The sequence below is a fragment of the Cydia fagiglandana genome, chromosome 13, assembly GCF_963556715.1.
Source record: "Cydia fagiglandana chromosome 13, ilCydFagi1.1, whole genome shotgun sequence".
Classification (NCBI taxonomy): domain Eukaryota; kingdom Metazoa; phylum Arthropoda; class Insecta; order Lepidoptera; family Tortricidae; genus Cydia; species Cydia fagiglandana.
The window spans coordinates 16359717-16380464 of NC_085944.1; the positions used below are offsets into that span (position 1 = coordinate 16359717).

Sequence of the window (20748 nt, forward strand, 5' to 3'; positions counted from 1 at the left end):
CTCTGTTGATAATTCGCTTACTTTCGTTCATCTATTTTTCGATTTTTACACTTGGCTAAGATCTGCTACAAAATAATGAAAGAAAAAATATTTTCTCACGAAAACATTTTATTTAAAATTTCAGCAAAGAGAACACACGAAAATTATGAAAATAATTGAATACAGACATTGAATCAACAGTTTTTAAAATTCATTGAACATGTAATTTTACATAACATAGAATCAGCGATATAATATAATTTTGCTACAGCATGTTGGTAGACTGTGTATAAAACAAAATTGTACCCGTAACCAAAGTTTTAGCGGTTTCAATATTAAATATCTCTAAGCGCCACTTGCACCATTCCACTAACCTGGGTTAACCGGTTAAACCTGGAGTTACCATAGTTACCAGTACAAATTAACCGCATAACCACGGGTTTGCGGGATGGTGCAAGTGAGCCTAACAAACACCTGGTTTCTATATCCCAGACACTAAAAGGACGGTTCAATTGACAAAATAAGTACTTGCAGCAAAACTATTAAGTGGCGAGTCAGGCCATAATGCCATCATCTCTTTCACTCTTGGTCGGTCTTAACAAGGGTAAAGGAGATAACATTATGATCTCAGTCGCCAATTAGTATCGCGGCAAGTATACACAGACTTCCTCCTTTTGTTACACTTTTGGACAAATCGGGAAACGAATTATCATTTATCATTTTGGTATCACTTGCACCATTCCACTAACCCAGGGTTAACCGGTTAAACCTGGAGTTACCATGGTTAACAGTATAATTTGACTTTAACGGTTTAACCGCTTAACCCCGGGTTAGTGGGATGGTGACAGTTATACTTAGAACACTGGGATTAATTAGTAATCACTATACAGTCTACATGTTGTCGCTAGCTCCGTACTCCTTGCACAGCTTGGCGACGTGGTGGCTGGCCACCGCGGCGCGGCGCGACAGTGTGGCCACGTCGTCGCCCGTCGCCGGCCGCACGCTGAACGCTTGCAGGCGACATGTGCCCGCCATCATGCGCCCTACCACTCTGTAGACAAATAGGTTTTTTTTATAAACAAAGATAATTTATGAATGAATTATGAATTATTTTTGATTTATGAATGTCTGGTAGAATCGAATTTAAACTGTTGTGAGACATACTAAACTGCAAAACGTAATTCAAGACCAAAAAAAGTAAGAAATGTTGCCACTTTTTTACTAGCGCGTCTTGTATTTATGTACAAATAAATAAATAAAAGTACTTTTTTAAATAGTAGGAGTATAATTACTAATGAATAAATTATCTTTTCACGCCACTGTTCGGAAATGTGGCAATAGATGGTCTAAAACCAAACTGGAAAGTAAGCAATAGCTGTAGCACCTGAAGCACCACTACTACAATGTTTCATTGTTGTCATCATCTGTCATTGGTGACAGTTCGCTACAGCAATGAGTATCATTTAAATCATAAAAATCAATAAAAGGTCTTTTTTTGCGCAACTTTTTCCTTCAAAAATAAAATTAGGTTATTTATAGCACCAATTTCTTGTTTAAAAAAAAAGAAATATCAAAACCATTCACTTCATTTTTTTTTAACAATTATCCATTCAGTTCACGCTTAAGGCGTTTTTTACTTTTGTAGCTGTTTGTGGTTTTATTAGCAAAAACGCTTCTAATTTTAGAGTCGGTTTGAAGCAAATAACAGAAAAACGCCTCTTAAAAGTGGTAAAAAAAGTAAAAAAAGGCGGGATCTGAAAATACCTACTGAATTGGATAGTGTAAATTATGTTTGACTAAAAAATATAAGAAACGCGTATCTACGCTCGCTATAAAAATGAGTTCTTCTAGTGAAGAAAATGATATTCTTACGCCTACCGAAATTCAAGAGACAGTACAGGCAGTGGCTAGTAATTTGCTACCAGAGAAATCGCGGGCTAGTACTTATAGTTATGCAAATGTTTTCTTATTTCCTCGCAGTAGTCGTGAAAAGCACTATGTAATGCCTCGGCCGGAAACGCTAAAGATGGACTCGTATTATTCGAGGGCCTCCACTAACGTGTCGGCCCTCGAACTCACTCGTCCATCTTTTGGCGATTTTCCGTCCTCTCCTACAATGTACTATAGCGTGATTATTTATCAAAAGGAATTTACAATTTTAGAAACAAATTATTGCAATGGCAACATTGTCTCACTTTGTTTGGTCTTGAATTACGTTTTGCAGTATAACATTAAATAATTCTTATTTTTAGTCACTCGCGCGACATGTTTCGGAGAGCCTAGGTCTCCTTTCTCAAGTACTACAAGTGAATCTAAACCGTAAAATTATTCAATGTCTAGTAGATTGACTTTCGGTCAAAAGTATCCCATCAAAAACATTACATGTAAAAAAATGCAAGTCTCGCAATGCAATTCTTCTACTACAAAAAAGTTTTGAGATGTAATGTGAAACCAAGTCGGTTATTTTAGTCAGTGCCAGGGGGTGTTAAACCGTATTAATAAGATATCTTTAATTTTTAATACGTATAGTGACTGATGAATGAATAAAAAAGTATTTTTTATAGTAAAATAATTATTATTTTTCAATCTTTAATCAAAATAGAGTCGGAGTAGAGAGGTAGTTCGCGCCCCTTTTCATTAATTATCATTCACATTCATCCATATCGCTCACTCTTTCTTTCATAAATATAATATTCGACCTCATTATTCATATCACCCGCCTTTTTGCCGACCTTTTTAACCGCTAATAAAAAAGCAATAGAATTTAAAATATGACATTGCTGTCATTGAAAAATAATACGTCAATCAACATAAAAAATATATTTCGCGTGTAAAAATATAAAAGTGGAATAAGGAGAAGAAGTAACGAATCATAAAGGCCCCAGTACACAGTGGTGAAGGATGGGCCATGCCACGCCCTCGTCATTGGATTGTGTACAGAGGGCTATGGTATACAATGGCGGACGACTGGCCGTCAGTTGTCAGTCATGGTGGGCAATCGGGGAGTTGTTGTTTGGCACACTTCAAAGGAATCGTGGCGTACCGATACCGTGACAGCCGGCGTATTATGGAAAGCTTTATCCACGTGATAAAATAACTGTCACTTTTTAACACCGTGGGATAGAAAGTGACGGACACCGTTTTATCACGCTGTCACGTAGACAAGAACGATCATCATATCCGTACTGGTGTGGTGTTCACACACACAGTCGCCATTGTTTGTTTAGTTTAACGATAGCTTGAATTTTTGACCGCTTGATTAAATGTTGATAGCCCTAAATGTCATTATCGTGGAGCAATGAAGAGACTTTTCAGTTTATAGATTTGTATGAATCAAAGCCTGCAATTTTGTCTTTTTTTTTTTTGATGCACCTTTGTGTGAACATCTACGTGGTATAGGCCTACAGTTGCGCATTGCAAAGCATGGCTTGGCATGGACCATCCTTGACCACTGTGTACTGGAGCCTTTACTAGAATTGAATTAGACTTTAATAGAATTGAAAAGGAGTGGTCAATACCATTCGATTGCCAATTTCTATCGCTCGTATTTCAAAAATTTGCATTTCGCCGTTTTCCGCCGATTTTCGAGTGACGAAATCGAGCGCTCTGAATTCAAAAATCGGCATCGGGTGTTAATTATGTAACAAAATCTAAATAGATACATTTGGCTTTTAATGCTTCCACATTTTATGAATTTTCAAAACAAATTAGCTCCTTAATCCGAACGAAGTTCGTGAAAATCTGCACATATACCTATACATAATATACACGAAGTAGGTAGGCACGTGAGAATCGTATGAGCTCCGTAACTCGGTATCGACTAACCAATGTTATCCAGTTCATTGAGACGAATACGCCCAAAGCGCCTAAAAATGCACCGTACATTTCTAAATAGCACACATATCGATGTTGTTCAACAAATTGATCAAACTGCGATTAGAATCAGATTGAGCACACATGTGAATTTTGAATAAATGCATACAACTGACATTTTCAATGGTAGGTAGAGTACCATACCTGGTATCCAAATAAATGTAATTACTTATTTCAGTACAATGAAGTTTGTCAAAATTGATGTGCGAAAATTCATGATATTTATTCTGCTATTCAATTCAGTGCTTACTTTTGTACCAACGCAAACGCAATTTTCTTAACTCACAGAGGACCAAGTTTGAAAAGGACTTTAACAAATAAAATTAGAAACCGGTACAAGTCAGAGTCACAAGTAAAACTTCTTTGTGCATAAAGCACTGTCACTATGCAGTGGTCTTTTAATCTGTGTGCTGTGGCGAGTTCGGAATCTGGGTGGTTATTTCTACAGCTTAGCGAGCACTCGCCTTGGATATTTACTACTCGTAGTATTTAAAAAAGGCTTTTAGCGATGATTTATAGCAAAAAAAAAGATTACACTAGCCAGTCCCCAGGGGCCAGCCAAGAGTCCCCGTTACTTTGCTTAAAGATGACAAAATTAGGGTGTATTCCTATTTGTCCCCACCTCACGTTACCGCCGCCATACAAGAGGTGGAAATAGGTGGGAATGATTCATAATATGAATGCACCTATTCCCATCTGTGCCCGGCGGGGACAGACAGATATATCGAAATTGGAAACTGTATAGAGACCGTACGCGTTGGAAGGTTTGCCCTAGATGAAAACTTAAATGTAATACTAGCTAGATATACCGTTTACTGATGTTTCATTCCATTAACCAAGTGGGACATAGTACCTATACTCATTCTTTCTTGCGCGTTAGTGGGGTCTTCCATCTCGTGGTATAAACCTTTACATCGATACTTTGCGCGGATAAACAGAGGCTCTTATTCTGTTGTCACCTACTTGTGGGCTATGCGCAATTGGGTTCCGTAGGGGACACAATGAAATCTCTTGAGGAAACTAATGTACCCTCTAATATTTTTTTCACGCCACTGTTCGGAAATGTGGCAATAGATGGTCTAAAACCAAACTGGAAAGTAAGCAATAGCTGTAGCACCTGAAGCACCACTACTACAATGTTTCATTGTTGTCATCATCTGTCATTGGTGACAGTTCGCTACAGCAATGAGTATCATTTAAATCATAAAAATCAATAAAAGGTCTTTTTTTGCGCAACTTTTTCCTTCAAAAATAAAATTAGGTTATTTATAGCACCAATTTCTTGTTTAAAAAAAAAGAAATATCAAAACCATTCACTTCATTTTTTTTTAACAATTATCCATTCAGTTCACGCTTAAGGCGTTTTTTACTTTTGTAGCTGTTTGTGGTTTTATTAGCAAAAGCGCTTCTAATTTTAGAGTCGGTTTGAAGCAAATAACAGAAAAACGCCTCTTAAAAGTGGTAAAAAAAGTAAAAAAAGGCGGGATCTGAAAATACCTACTGAATTGGATAGTGTAAATTATGTTTGACTAAAAAATATAAGAAACGCGTATCTACGCTCGCTATAAAAATGAGTTCTTCTAGTGAAGAAAATGATATTCTTACGCCTACCGAAATTCAAGAGACAGTACAGGCAGTGGCTAGTAATTTGCTACCAGAGAAATCGCGGGCTAGTACTTATAGTTATGCAAATGTTTTCTTATTTCCTCGCAGTAGTCGTGAAAAGCACTATGTAATGCCTCGGCCGGAAACGCTAAAGATGGACTCGTATTATTCGAGGGCCTCCACTAACGTGTCGGCCCTCGAACTCACTCGTCCATCTTTTGGCGATTTTCCGTCCTCTCCTACAATGTACTATAGTTCGAGGCGAATATTCGGCTTTCAATCAGAATGCCGTGAGGATTGGAAGTAGGTCAGTGAAATATGACTCACTGCCCAAATGAAATGAGCTGCGGCAATTGCGTCGGCCTGGGGTGTTGACAGTGCTAGGATTTGCTGATATTGCGATGCAACTCAATTCAGGCCGACACGCGAAGATTTATGGGGTAAAGTTCCCTATCCAAAGAATACTAAGGCTTTTGGCGCCGTTCAGTACCTGCACTGACATCAATCTATGAGCCTCGCAAACACCCATGCCTCCGCCATTTGAAAAAAAAAACCAAAACTAAGTACATAGACAAAAAAAACATAGTAAAAATTATAAAACTGTTTATAAAATTTCACCAGAATCGGATAATGGTCGTATTGCGATATAATGACACTGTATCTTTCAATCGCGTAGTGTTTTTGACTATATTTTACTATACAAGCTGTACAGATGTAGTGCATAATTATTTTCCATCGTATTTTCACGGAAACGTACGAACGCGTCTTGCTATTTCAGCCAGTCTCGGTACAAATGAACTGAGGTTGACTGACGTAGCTCAACTAATACGAACGTTTCCGAGAAAATACGATGGAAAACAATTATGCACTACATCTGTATTAGGGTTTAGCACCATAACTTACCTGACAGTACACGGAGGCTTAAGCTCTGGCAGCAGAAAGTCGATTTCGTAGTAAACCACCTGCATGGCCGGTCCGTTATCATCTCTTATCACCAAATTTTTTGAGCAAGATGTTCCTGGCTGGATGCTCACGCATTTTGCTGAAAACATCAGAGTATTAGAACGTATAGGTATCGTATCAATGGCAAATAAAAAGCGGAAACGTAGTAACCGCCAAAATGCAAACTTTACACGAGAGCCTTTACTGCAGGTTTGGAAAATATGTATAAATTTTATGATTGTTTCTAGTGTCATACTCAAAACATTATAAAATGACTGAATGATCAGAATTATCTTGCTCTAACTTTATGCCATTTACTAATTGACTTTTTGCGGACGATCTCTCATCATTTTAATGGAAATGTAAGGCAATATTCAGCAAGTTAACGATACCTACTTCAACAAATTTTATTTCGTCGTAATATTAATGTAATTGTAGAAACGGCTCTACCTCCGCACTAGACACATCCTTTTTAATTAATTTATAGAGTTACAGAGAGTGAGCACAAGTAGATATCCTAAATTTAGCGCGTTACCCGTAATTGTTACCCTTTGAAGAGTGTTCTGCGAAAAGCCTACAATAATGCTTTAATGTATTAATAGATATTCTGTTCGCGAACTTTTACTAACAAGATCGGCTACATCAGCCACTTGCGAGCACACCAACGACAGCAACGGAGTTGACAGCAGTCGCCGTGGCCGAAGTCGGCCGTGGAGTTATTATTATTATTATGTATCTCCTTTTGGATATCACGGGCCTATAATCCCGGTTTTTTGATAGGCTTGCGTGGGGACACAGATCCAACACGTAGAGGCCCCTTGGAGAGCTTTAATGTCATGTAGAACGCCTGCTGGAACCCGTTCACAGGTGCAACAATAGACACCCATGAACCGGTCTCAGCAGGCATTGGGACTATTGTAGCAAAAGTGAATAGTATACCGGTCTATGGATTGAAGTTTGGGTGGACTATGAGACTGGGCTATTAATTGGCCTGATGACAGTAACAAAGAATCATGGAAATAATGGTTTCAAAGAAACGTATATGTTAATATGATTCTAAAATATGGCCCAATCTCAGTATAAACTGAAGGATTATTAGTATATTCAATAAAATAAAAGAGGCGACGTAAGAGTTGACGTCATCAATGCATGACATATTTCTTAGAGCAACATAGACAACCTCATTGACTGTAATCCATTACGTACTCGCCAAAGAGTTTGGAGGTTCAAAAAAAATATTGTTTCGCCACTAAACATTTATTACGTCCAAAAAATATTATTACACGATATAAAGTAAATATTTATTTGATATTATATATAAATAAAATGCTAAATAATACGATATTTCCCCAAAAAACTTTTTTAATTATTTGGCTGAACGGAACTATCATTGCCATGTTGGTTGTCGTAACTAGAAAAAATTAAAAATTAAAAAGTAAATACGGGGCTCGGTGATTTTCACTCAAAATTTACATGTATCTAAATAATTCATCTTAAATTGCAACCGTGTGAGAGTCTTTGTATAAAATGACTTATTGTGAACAATTTTTGTAATGTATTTATCATCCCTAATCGTAATATATGGTGCTAAATTAACAATATCATTCGGATTCAAGGGAAATTCGTAACTGTAAGTATGTAAGCAATGTCTACCACCATAATTTATGACGTCACAAATGGCGTGCGAGGCGTTTTCGCGCGAGGTTTAAACTGGCTATAATAAAATGCAATTATTTATGTTAAATCTTATGAGTATAGCTGAAATATTGTGTTTTTCGGAACCAATACAAGTGTACCGACAATATTAAAAGGTATTTCAAAATTTGTCATCAGGCCAATTGTAAAGAGTTCGGACACCTGCCATAACAATGCTAACACACGTTATCGAGGCAGGTGGTGACTTGCTGCTGACTAGATGGGCCCCTGAAACTGCCGTCGTGAAGACGACCAGGGGCAACATCGGTGTGAGCGGCTCAGGGGTGTCGAGAGGTGTGCGCCACTTTCTACCCAGTGGCTGTTACCAGCCACTGTGCCAACTCGCGTCTTATGCATCTTTCACTTCCACCCCTGGAGCATATAGCTCTAGCGACTCCTCTCTGGACGGCCAATTAAGGCAAGCCAGAGCTGAGAGTCCTGCGGGTCCCCTTGGGGTCCACTCCGACCGACGAAGACACGCCGGAGACGGAGACCCTGACCGACTCTCGGGAGCACTCGGGTCCGTGGGGTCGTTACTCCCCAACAGCTCGCCACAAGCTGCCCTGCGGGCTTATTATTATTATTATTAGATATTCTATTTCAATGTAGTAAACCAATTCTCAAATAGTCCTTTATCTCACGTAATTTGAGTAGGAGATTATGGGACAAGTATCGAGTAAGATATGTACTTAATGAAATACAATATTATGAACGAATGTAGTCTATTCAGGTTTCAGACGGCCTACCGCGAACACCAAACTTCGCAAAAGCGCATCTGTCTGTTACTCTAATTACGCTTTAATTGTAATAAAAGAGAAAGATTCCCGCAATTTGCCAAGTTAGGTGTTCGCGGTAGACCCTCAGATACAGTCGAGTTGGGTTATTTGTAAACATACTACGTGCTATTCGGGCTTTGAAAACGATGAGTACGTACAGGTTTTACGGCCGGATATAAGGTGGATGTCTAGGGATGGGATGCCGATTATCAGCCAAAAGATGGCGTCACTGTGCACGAATTGTGGATTTTCACTATTTCTCCCAAAATACAAAGTTTCATAAGATGTGTTGATATGTGCGAAAACTATAAAAAATACTACATCTAAATCGAGACATGTTCAACTCAACATTGTCTCATTTCGTTATTATCGGAATCCAACTGCAAAATATTGCAATTTCTTGCATTCACGCACACTTACGTACTTAAAGTCACCTTAAAGTCAGTGTCAAATGTCAGCAGATTCGTAATGTTACAGTAAAGTAACCTAGAGGGCGCAGCGGATGAAATGTTTATTGTTGAAAAAAGATTGGAAATTAAATAATAAATTCTTGTTTGAGCAACGATTAAGAATTACATGGCATTCAGAAGCAACTAATGTTTTCGACCATCAACTGTCATGTGCTCGTGGCACCCGTAGCCTCTATTTTGAAAAAAATCAGATTGTAGCTAAGATACATGGTTCAAACCCCGACAATGCCAATTTTTTTTTTTTATAATTTTAGCATTCTCTTTTGAATTATTTTAAGCGTATGTTATTCTTCGAAACTAAACTTACGTGAGTAAAACATTTTCAGTATTTTAATTATTTTTTAATAATATTATGGGAAGATTTATAAAAGTATTTTTATTTTCCGGTTTTCAAAGGATATAAATAATGATTAAAATAATTTTAAAAAAGTCATGCATGAGGCTAATTAGGATCGCGGAATAGGTACATAAGAAGTCAACTATCGACGAAGTATAGCTGGTCAAGCAGATCTTGTCAGTAGAAAAAGGCGGCAAATTTGAAAAATGTAGGCGCGAAGGGATATCGTTCATAGAACATTTGGATTTCGCGCCTTTTTTTACTGACAAGATTTGCTTGACCAGGTATAAAATAAAAGTTTCCAAAATTTTATTGAAATGATATACCTACATGAAATAATCAAATACAATACATTTACTTCAAATAACTTTTAAAATAAGGCATGTAAAATTACCAAAAAGATGAAATAAAATAAATAAATAAATACAAAAAGAAATGAGTCTTTGTTCGCGGTTTGAACCCTGTCATGCTGTTCAACTTGTTAGACTTATACTCAATACTTAGCTAAAAGCCACTAGACCATTTGACCATAGTAGACCCGGGCGAAAAATGCCTTCTTATTTAAGTAACCCATTACTGTCAAAAATATCAAGTTTGAATTGATTTGAAATATAAGTTTTCATTGTCGACTTATTGACATCCAAACGTTGCGAGCATGTTGTACTTTAAAACATTTGGCAACGTCGCACGGGGAAATCTTCTGAAAATGTATGTCCTTTTATATTTTGATATTTATGGATATATGAGGATTCTTCTACTTATGTTGCAAATTGATTAAATTATCGAGAGAAAAATGCTAATGCAAAGAAAACAAGAAATATCGGTTTCATTTCTCATGCTATTGATTCGGTTAAATTGTGTTCTAATGTATGGGGAAGACAAACTAATTATAGCCAGCCTTTTATGAATGTAGTATGATACCTTAGGGTATGGTGCTTTACGCAAACTAGCGTCCCTTCCCCTCCCCCTGACGCAACCCCCCCTTTTTGCATGAAATATGTCCCGGTTCACAGTTTTTTACATTTTTTGAGGAAAGTATATATTTTAGGAAAAAAGTGTCAATGAAAGAAATAATCCTTAATAAATTCTTAATAAAAAAAGGTTATTTTCATTTTTTTACATGATGCACCATATTCATGTATTAGCTTGTTAAAATTTGAAATAACATAGTTTTTACTTAGGATTCGAAACTCATTTATTATACACGGTGTAACACGAGGAAATCGAATAATTTTGACAGCATATTCCTGATCATATTTAGAGACAAAAATGTCCTATAAACTTTTTTGAAATGCGGCTAGTTTCAGAGTTAATACCAATTTAAAAAAAAACAAGTTTCTATTGTTACATAGTTCAAAACGCCTTTTTGATGGCGATGTTGTTACTATGGGATTTAGTCTAAATATCCTTATTGATATGTCAAAAAGTGACAATTAAGTAACACGTTGCAAAAACTATGTTTTACGAAAAAAAAGTAAAAATCCATGTTAACTGACAAGTTTACCAATAACATTTACTTTTTATGTACATACATATATATATTCAAAAAATTAAAAAAAGCGGCCAAGTGCGAGTCGGACTCGCGTTCCAAGGGTTCCGTATATTACACAATTTTTAACAATGTATTTTTTATTTTATTTATTTAGATATTTAATTCAGGGAACAAGGCCCATATTACAAATACCTTACAGACTAACATACATATGTATTTTATAAACTTAAAACTAAACATTATTTATGCGAAACGTGAGTGAAATCTTTAAAAAATCCGTAGGAGTCGGATCAAAAACTGTAATTAAGTCCGACTCACGCTTGACTGTACATTTCTAATAGGTTTTCCTGACATCTATAGGTATAGACCTATTTTACGTATTTTTTCAAAATTTTAAACCTAGTAGTTTCGAAGATAAAGGGGGGGGGATAGTCATTTTTTGCCTATTTTCTTGAATAACTTCTAAACTGTTTATTCGAAAATTATAAAAAATATATATTTGAGATCCTTACAATAAGCTCTTTCATTTGATATGTAACATGATATAGTTTGAAAATTTTTATTTTAGAATTTTTTCATTTACCCCCCCAAAAGTGGCCCCCATGTTTAAAATTCATTTGTTTACAAGCTTACATATGTGTATCAGATTTCAACTTGATTGGTCCAGTAGTTCCGGAGAAAATCGGCTGTGACAAACGGACAGACAGACAGACAGACGCACGAGTGATCCTATAAGGGTTCCGTTTTTTCCTTTTGAGGTAAGGAACCCTAAAAACAATAAAAAAAATTGTTTTCGGTGAAATTGACCTAAACTCATACATACATTTTTTCCTTCTTTTGACCTCAGAAATAAAATCTTTCGCATTTCTTGAGGACACCTTGTATAATAAGTGTTATAAAATGAATATAACCTTTTTTACTAAGAATTTAATAAGGAACTATTTCTTTCATTGACACCTTTATCCTAAAATGTATACATGAGGCCAAAAAAAGGAAAAGATGTAATATGTGTTTAGGTCAATTTCGCCAAAAAAAAAATTTTTTTTTTAAATTTTATGAATGAATTTGTACATAAAAATTAAATGCTATTGGTAAACTTGTCACTTACTATGGTTTTTTTTCGTAAAACTTAGTTTTTGCAAAATGTTACTTGTCACTTTTTGACATATCAATAAGGATTTTTAGACTAAATCCCATAGTAGTAACATCGCCATCAAAAAGGCGTTTTGAACTATGTAACAATAGAAACTTGTTTTTTTGTTAATTGGTATTAACTCTGAAACTAGGCGAATTTCAAAAAGTTTATAGGACATTTTTGTCTCTAAATGTGATCAGGAATACGCTGTTAAAATTATTCGGTTTCCTCATGTTACACCGTGTATAATAAATGAGTTTCGAACCCTAAGTAAAAACTATGTTATTTCGAATTTTGACAAGCTTAACACATGAATTAGGTGCATCATATAAAAAAAATGAATATGACCTTTTTTATTAAGAATTTATTAAGGATTATTTCTTTCATTGACACTTTTTTCCTAAAATGTATAATAATAATAATAAAGCCTCTTTATTTCCATAATGAAGTACTCAATTAACATGCATAACATAATTATTAAATTTATACATTGAGCATTAAATTGTAGTCTAACCATGATTAATTAACTTAATACAAATTGTAGTTCCATGCAGAAATCAAGTTTCATTCTCTATATATAAATTACATTATTCTATCATTAATTATGTTAAAGCTGTTATTAAAAATCTAATTTTATAAATATATTAACACATTAAATTATTAAAATTATTAATTGCAAATTTTTCAATATGGACCCCTCAACGGGTAAAGGCCTCCTCCATTTTGCTCCACGCCTGTCTATCCTGTGCTTTTGTGATCCAGTCTTTGCCGGCTTTTCTTATAATTTCGTCAATCCATTTTTCTCTCGGTTTACCTCTTTTTCTTTTGTTTGCTGGTCCTTGCCAAGTAGTTATTCTCTGTGTCCATTTTTCTTTGTCCATGCGCGCTATATGGCCGGCCCATTTCCATTTAAGTTTTTTAGAGTGTTCCAAAGCATCTATTATTTTTGTGATATTTCTTATTTCAGTGTTTCTTTTTCTGTCTTTTAATCTTATATTAAGTACACTCCGTTCCATTGCTTTCTGACTTACTTGAATTTTATTTTTTATTTTTTTATTATATATCCAGGTTTGGGAGCCGTATGTTAGGCAGGGTAGTAAACAAGAGTCGATAACTTTTTTCTTGAGCTTCATAGGGAGCTTTGATTTTAGGGTTTCTTTATTGCTCCAAAATTTATTCCATGTAATGTTAACCCTTCTTTTGACCTCGTCTTCGATTCTTGTTGCGGAGAATGACACCTGTTGGCCTAAGTAAACATAGCTTTGAACGTATTCTAGTGTATTGTTGTTAACACTTATTGGTATTTTATGGTGGTTCGTCATTACTTGGGTCTTGGTAGTATTTAATTCTAAGCCGATCTCACTGCTTACTTCATTTAGGCCATTAATCATTTCTTCTAATTGAGATGCTGTTTCAGAAAAAAGTATGATGTCATCCGCAAAACGGAGATTACTGAGAAGTTTCCCATTTATATTTATTCCTTTTCTGTCCCAGTTCAGTCCTAAAATGTATACTTTCCTCAAAAAATTTAAAAAACTGTGAACCGGGACATATTTCATGCAAAAAGGGGAGGTTGCGTCAGGGGGAGGGGAAGGGACGCTAGTGTGCGTAAAGCACCATACCCTAAGGTATCATACTACATTCATAAAAGGCTGGCTATAATTATTTTTTCAAAAAGCACAATTTGACCGAATATATGAAAGAGGGTCATTGTTGTTGTAAAAGGTGTGCAGGAAATGATACGTTTCTGCACTAGAGCAGTTTAGGTTCCAATTCCAAGTACGATTTTATTATTCTTTTTACAATAAGCAATTGAAATTTGGGTATAAATGGATTTGTTATACAATTTCCATTCTGATATTTGACTCCCCATTCCATAAATAACGATACTTTTGGCCAAATTGTTAATTGAAAATACCTACTCTCAAAAATACCTACTATAAAAATGTATTTAAAAAAACACATGCATTTTACTTTCCTCGTATGCGAAATGAAAAGTAGAGTGTTTTAACTCGGGTGAAAGGCAGCATTTTTGAAAAAAACCAGGCATGTGCGAGTCGGACTCGCGCACGAAGGGTTCCGTACCATAATGCAAAAAAAAACAAAAAAAAACGGTCACCCATCCAAGTACTGACCACTTCCGACGTTGCTTAACTTTGGTTAAAAATCACGTTTGTTGTATGGGAGCCCCATTTAAATCTTTATTTTATTCTGTTTTTAGTATTTGTTGTTATAGCGGCAACAGAAATACATCATCTGTGAAAATTTCAACTGTCTAGCTATCACGGTTCGTGAGATACAGCCTGGTGACAGGCAGACGGACAGACGGACGGACAGCGAAGTCTTAGTAATAGGGTCCGTTTTACCCTTTGGGTACGGAACCCTAAAAATATCATCTACTAATGTTATTGTTATGCACAAGCAGAAGATATTATAGAATCTTGTTTATTTACAAGATGACATTTTTCTCCACATACCTACCTATATATTTTTGAGAAAAATATAGCTAGGTACTTTAGTTTTAAAATCATTGTTACAATAAATATAGGCTTTTCCAGAGAACATTTATATTTCTACCGAAACGAAAGCAGAATTCACAAGGGTTTTCGGTGGACGACCGTAACGCGAATGATTGTTTGGACTGACCTTTCTATAAATATATAAATGTATTTTATTGTGTAATAATCATAATAATTATTAAGTTATATTAAATCTGGGAATGAAATTATATCAGAAAGGAGATTCTTAAATGAGTAGGTATACTCGTAACATGCTTTGTGCATTAAATATACCTCCCTCTATTGAGTGAAAATAAAACAAAATACACAGGTAATCTGTGTTGCGGTTTTAAAATGCCATCTGTTACACCTTTGACAAATTAAAAATGATTGCTTGTCAAATGAAGTCGCCATGTTAGAATTACAACGATACTATAAGCATCACTCACACAAACAAGCAATGAGGCAAAATTTTACCAATATTCAAAGGCTTTTTTCTTAATAATTTTAATCAAAATCTAGTATTTTTTTACGTTAAGCGAAGACAGAAATATATATACTACCCAAACATTACATATACAAGTGAAGAAACCCTATATAATAGGAGCTAGGGTGCCAAGAAAGTTTGTATGAAAATCGAGCAAGGAGAACCACCAATACTTGATACAGTTACAGCAAAAAAACTTGTTTACTCTATTACTATGGTCTAAAATATTCCGAGCATTCGATTTTGATAATTCCAAACATTTTCCTAATGGTTTCGAGGCCCTGCCAAGGCCGAAGGCCGAGGTTTTGATCTTGTACAAGTTGTACAGTGGCGTTCAAAAGTGCATGGATAGATGTCGACCGTACTGCCTAAATATTACGGTTGAAACATTTCCATGCACTTTTGAACGCCAGTGTACATTGTAGATCTGTAGGTTAAAGATCAAATTCTGGTTACGAAAGTGTTAATCAATAGACACTTACCCACGATCTCGAAGATAACTAGCACTCCAATGTCTTGTAGCGCCTTGTGCCATTTCAGAACCTTTTCGACAGGGCCTGAAAAGGCCCTCGGTCCGCTCCTGTATAGTGCCTAGAAATAAACCATTTGTTTAAATCTAGGCCTTCAATTAATTATTTGTCTGTGGTTGTCAGATTAAATGTGGGATTTCAATTGAGTATTTAATTTATGAAATGGATACTGTTTGTGTTTGGGTTTACTAATGTATTGGAAAGTTTTAGGCACTGTATGCAACTGATTAGGTACTCTAAAATATTATAGTATTGTTATTATAATCTACAGTCTGCATAAATATGCGCCGAGCGTTAGACAATTTATATACCTAATACATACTCGTGCTATGTAAGTTACTTTTTAAATAATAGCTGTAGTAAGTACATTACTTTTAATGTTCATAAAAAAATTGCCCGTAATATACTGCCTACAATCTCTCTGATCTTTTTTAAGATTGACTGATAAGTTGGTGGTGGATGAGTGATAAGTCCACCATTTAATACCTACGTAAAGTATTTCTTTTGTTCAAAAAATTTAAAACTAAAGATTTTTGTTAAAAAATTGTTCACTCTCCATCACCATTCTTTTGAAGTGACAACTTCTTTAGCGGCGCTGAGCACTTTTTGAGGTGGGGAAAAAATGATAAACTCGATTCAGCGTAACGCGTAACATAACGATGACGTCATGTGTGACGGACAATGTTATTCACCAAAGAACTTTAGTCATAACGTATCATAATCAGGTCAATTATTTAAAACTGGACTTGTATAATAAGCAATAAAGCTCAATGTTCTAATCTTGTACGAGCTGAAATACGAGGATCTCACAGTTACATTCTAACTTTATATCACTCAAACATAATTCAATAAAGCTACATCTTGATGAAATCGCTAATAAAATTGAACTCTAGTACTGGTGAATAAAACTCAAAATATCATGACCAAATATATTTAGATGCGAGGTCTGCAAGGTAACTACAATTCCTATTCGAATTTTAAACAATTAACGCTACAAATTTAAGCTCAGTGGTCAGCAATTTCGGAACTAAAGTTTTTCAATAGAAAGGAGGATGGGTCAATTATACATAGTGCTGCAGACATTTTGGACTAGTCATTCAGTTTTCACTTCTCTCGGCACTCCCGGAGTGCAACCCGTTGGTTTTTTTTTCTCTAGAGAATAAAACTGATCTATGATACCTATAAGGGTTAATCCTTACCATTTCTTGGTTCAATACAAAAACTAGATTTTTCTACAAGACAAAGCGACGGATATTGCATCCAACTGGAGACTGTGCCTTCAACGTCGCCCCTACAGCATTAATAATATCAGCAGGCTCAGTCAAACCAGCTTGCCATTTAATAGAACATAGGTATTTATCAACTTTTTAAGTGAGGTAAAGTTCAAACATTGAACTATTATTACCAGACATCGTAACTTTTACAGCATTTTTGGTGCAGCGGAGTGGTGTTAATGAAATTGGTATAGATAATTCCAACTGAAATGGTAAATTAAGGTTAATATTACCGTAATTAACGCTAATTAATAATTAGGGTTGAAATTGTTTATACCGATTCCGTTATAACCACTCAGCTGCGCCAAAAATGCTAAATGTTACGATGTCTGATTATTACCTACCTTTCAAAGCATATATTCACGCAGCACGTCATGAGAGTCGATGATAAACGTATTTAAGTATATGAACAGGAATATAAAACTAAAATTGCTTATATATGTTATTCTCAAGAATTTCTGTCCATAAAATTATCACAGAATACTAAAACGTTAAAACATAACGTGAGCAATCTTCTCATCACTACATCTAATGGCTCCTCTATACGATGGACCAACGCCGGCCACTCCAAGGGACGCAGCCATGCGGTAGAATGAGATAGCAATATCACTTGCTCTGAACACTTGGAGTGGCCGGCGTTGGTCCATCGTGTAGAGAAGCCATAAGCCTCGATGAGGGCTTTATTTACTCTTTCGAAATCGCGGCCATTGCCGCTGCGACAAAGGGGAAGATGGCCCCAGTTACTTTTATGAGGATCCATTGCTTTAAGTTTTTATTTTATGAGCCCCCTTCATATACGTCGTCGGTTTTTGGGGATTACTATCTTTACTATATATAAGTTACTCTATGTTTTTTAGGACTGATGTCATTTTTTTTGTGACAGACATTTGTACGTAACAGTAGTAAACCTACGAGAAACATCTTAAAAAGTATGGCTATAAATTGAAAAACAACCTGTACTTAACTTGTAAAAAAAAAACATTTAAAAGTTACTGTGTACTGTTTTTTTTTAATAATCAAATTAATTTAATTTGTTTCCTAGTTATTATCTGGTTTATTGAGTAAAGTATTTATTTATTTGATACAATAAGGTGCAGGCCAAAAACAACTTAGTATAGGTAATTATGATCGCGTTCGAACTTAAATACATATAAAACATAATGTAAGCACGTTGTGCGGAAAGAAAAGAGTCGTGGTATGTATAGTTTGTAGGTTTCTAATAGAGCCCGACGGCTAATCCTATTTGTCTATTGTTAAGAAAAACCGCACGTGCTACTTACCTGCATTGAAGGGTCTTAATTATTCTATTTGGCAAATGAGCGCAGGCTAGTCCAACGCTCAAAAAACCAGTGTAGGTGCGCTCTCCGATAACGCGCCTTTGTTACGCATCTCGATGACACATTTTAGACTGGTTCTGTAGCGTTCGACTCGCCGGCACTCAGTACCCGGAGTACGAATTTTTTGTGCAGGTGGTTGTGGCACGTGGCACGAGCGGTTTTACTTTACAATAGATAATAGGATTAGCCATCGGGCTCTATTAGAAACCTACAAACTATATGGGGCCCAATACATTCCACGACTCTTCTCTTTCCAAACATGACTCTAATTGCGCACTGAAATGTGACATTAAAGCGAAATAAACGTAAGCTACAGATAAAGTACCTAAATCACATTTCCCACAAGTTGTTATCAAAGGATCCAATGCCAAAACTTGGGACACTTACCTTAAGTTTGTCAGACCGTGTCAGGACTTGGCTTTCGTTCTTGGGTGTTTCCGTCTCATTCGGTTTCTTCGGAGGGACTGGGAGGGAAACTGCAATTCAATTTAAGTTAGGGTCATTGTGAGAAATACTTTCTACTGTTTTTAGGAAGCAATCTAGAATAACTTTAGTAAAATCGTACTCAGACTAATCTAAAAAGACAATTTAAACCCAAATTACTGTTCATTTACGCTCTAAGGTCATAATCATAATATAAATTAAAAAAGTGCGAGTCGGACTCGCCCACCGAGGGTTCCGTACTTTTTAGTATTTGTTGTTATAGCGGCAACAGAAATACATCATCTGTGAAAATTTCAACTGTAGCTATCACGGTTCGTGAGATACAGCCTGGTGACAGACAGACGGACGGACGGGCGGACGGACAGCGGAGTCTTAGTAATAGGGTCCCGTTTTACCCTTTGGGTACGGAACCCTAAAAAATACAAATTTTACCACAAGGCAAAAGCCGTCCTCGAAACGTCGGTTAAAAAATTTAAAATTTAATACGCGATTATAACCCGTTTTATATTTTTTTCTACTCCCGTATTTTTATTGGTCATTTAAAGGGTCGTGCACACACCTTTAAAACCCTACCTTATAGTTGTCAAGACAAAAGTCTTTAGTCTATTCCCCAAAAAAGAATTTGTGCATACACGCAGTATCTTTTTGGCGATGTTAACTACGATAGAGTCTGGCTAGCCAAAAATTGTTGACAGATATTTCGTTGTTGTATCACCAATTGTCTATGATTAAAAAAAAAGCTAAAAGTCAGTTGTCAATTTATGTCATTCATTCAAATTTTTTGCGGTTTATAAAGGGTTTATTTTAAATAATATTAATAATTTCTATACTGAGTGAGGTTCGCAAACTATTATTTAAGCTCGTAAATAATTACGACAATGTGCGAAGTCGACGTGAAGCGTTGTTTAACGAAAAACTGCAATGTTTACATCTCCTAACCAAATGTAAACAAATTAGGAGGTTGGTGCTCTATAAATATTTTGATACTTTAAGTACTAGTTCTAACATTTGCCTATTACTTTGTTTAAGTACGTGAATTTATTAATGCCTGAATCTCATAAACAGGAAAAGTGTACAAAGAAACGGATAAACTAAAAGTTCTGAAAAATATCTATAAAATCTAAAGATTGGAACGTAAACATATGTGTTTGTCGTTGACTGTACTTTAAATAGTGGTAGAAATTATGTGAGCTGACTTTGAGTGCACGTAAACGCTCATTTAACTTATTTCCTTAGGTACCTTACTTGTGCACAGAAAAACAAAAATATTGTCCAGTATCAAAACTAAAATTCCTACTACTCAAAGTGTGACCAGCCCAAGATTTTTTGAATTTCCCGCCAAACATTTGTGTAAAATTTCAGTAGCCAGACTCTACTTCTTGTAATGACCACTTAAAAAATATTGAATGAAATACAGTGTGTGTCAACCTTATTTTATGTCAAATGTCATCTCTGACAAATAGTGAACCATAGACATGTTTTTTTTTTAATTTCATTCATTCATTCTTTTCCCGCCCGTACCCTCCATTTTTGCTACTACTTGAACTAAAAAGATTTGTTAAATTTTCAATTTTATTTCAAAGTTAGTGCTAAAAGTATTGTATGCAACGTTGTTTAACTGAGTCAAAAAATACTCCTGGCATCTTTATTAACAATTTTCGGCTTTGCCTCAAATTGTTACTCACGCCACTCGCCTTTTTTGACCTCTCTTAAACAACGGTTGCATAAAATACTATTATAAGATTATAACGGTTAAAAATCGTGAAAAAATAAGTTGCGTTAAAATCACCAAATATCACCAAGGGGGAGGGGGGCGTCAAAAATAGGCCAAATATATTATGATAACATGATTTCTGGACGACCCCTAATAGGCA

General features: G+C 35.6%; 1 protein-coding gene across 1 annotated transcript; it reads right to left on the reverse strand.

The window, feature by feature from the left end:
- Nucleotides 1–861: 861 nt before the first annotated feature.
- On the reverse strand, nucleotides 862–20402 carry LOC134669906 (uncharacterized). Its single transcript, XM_063527522.1, has 5 exons — nucleotides 20396–20402; nucleotides 18818–18906; nucleotides 15772–15880; nucleotides 6361–6499; nucleotides 862–1030 (listed from the first exon to the last, which is right to left on the reverse strand). Exons 1-5 carry the CDS (start codon nucleotides 20400–20402, stop codon nucleotides 871–873), a joined length of 504 nt encoding a protein of 167 aa, XP_063383592.1. The 3' UTR covers nucleotides 862–870.
- Between the last annotated feature and the right edge of the window lie 346 nt (nucleotides 20403–20748).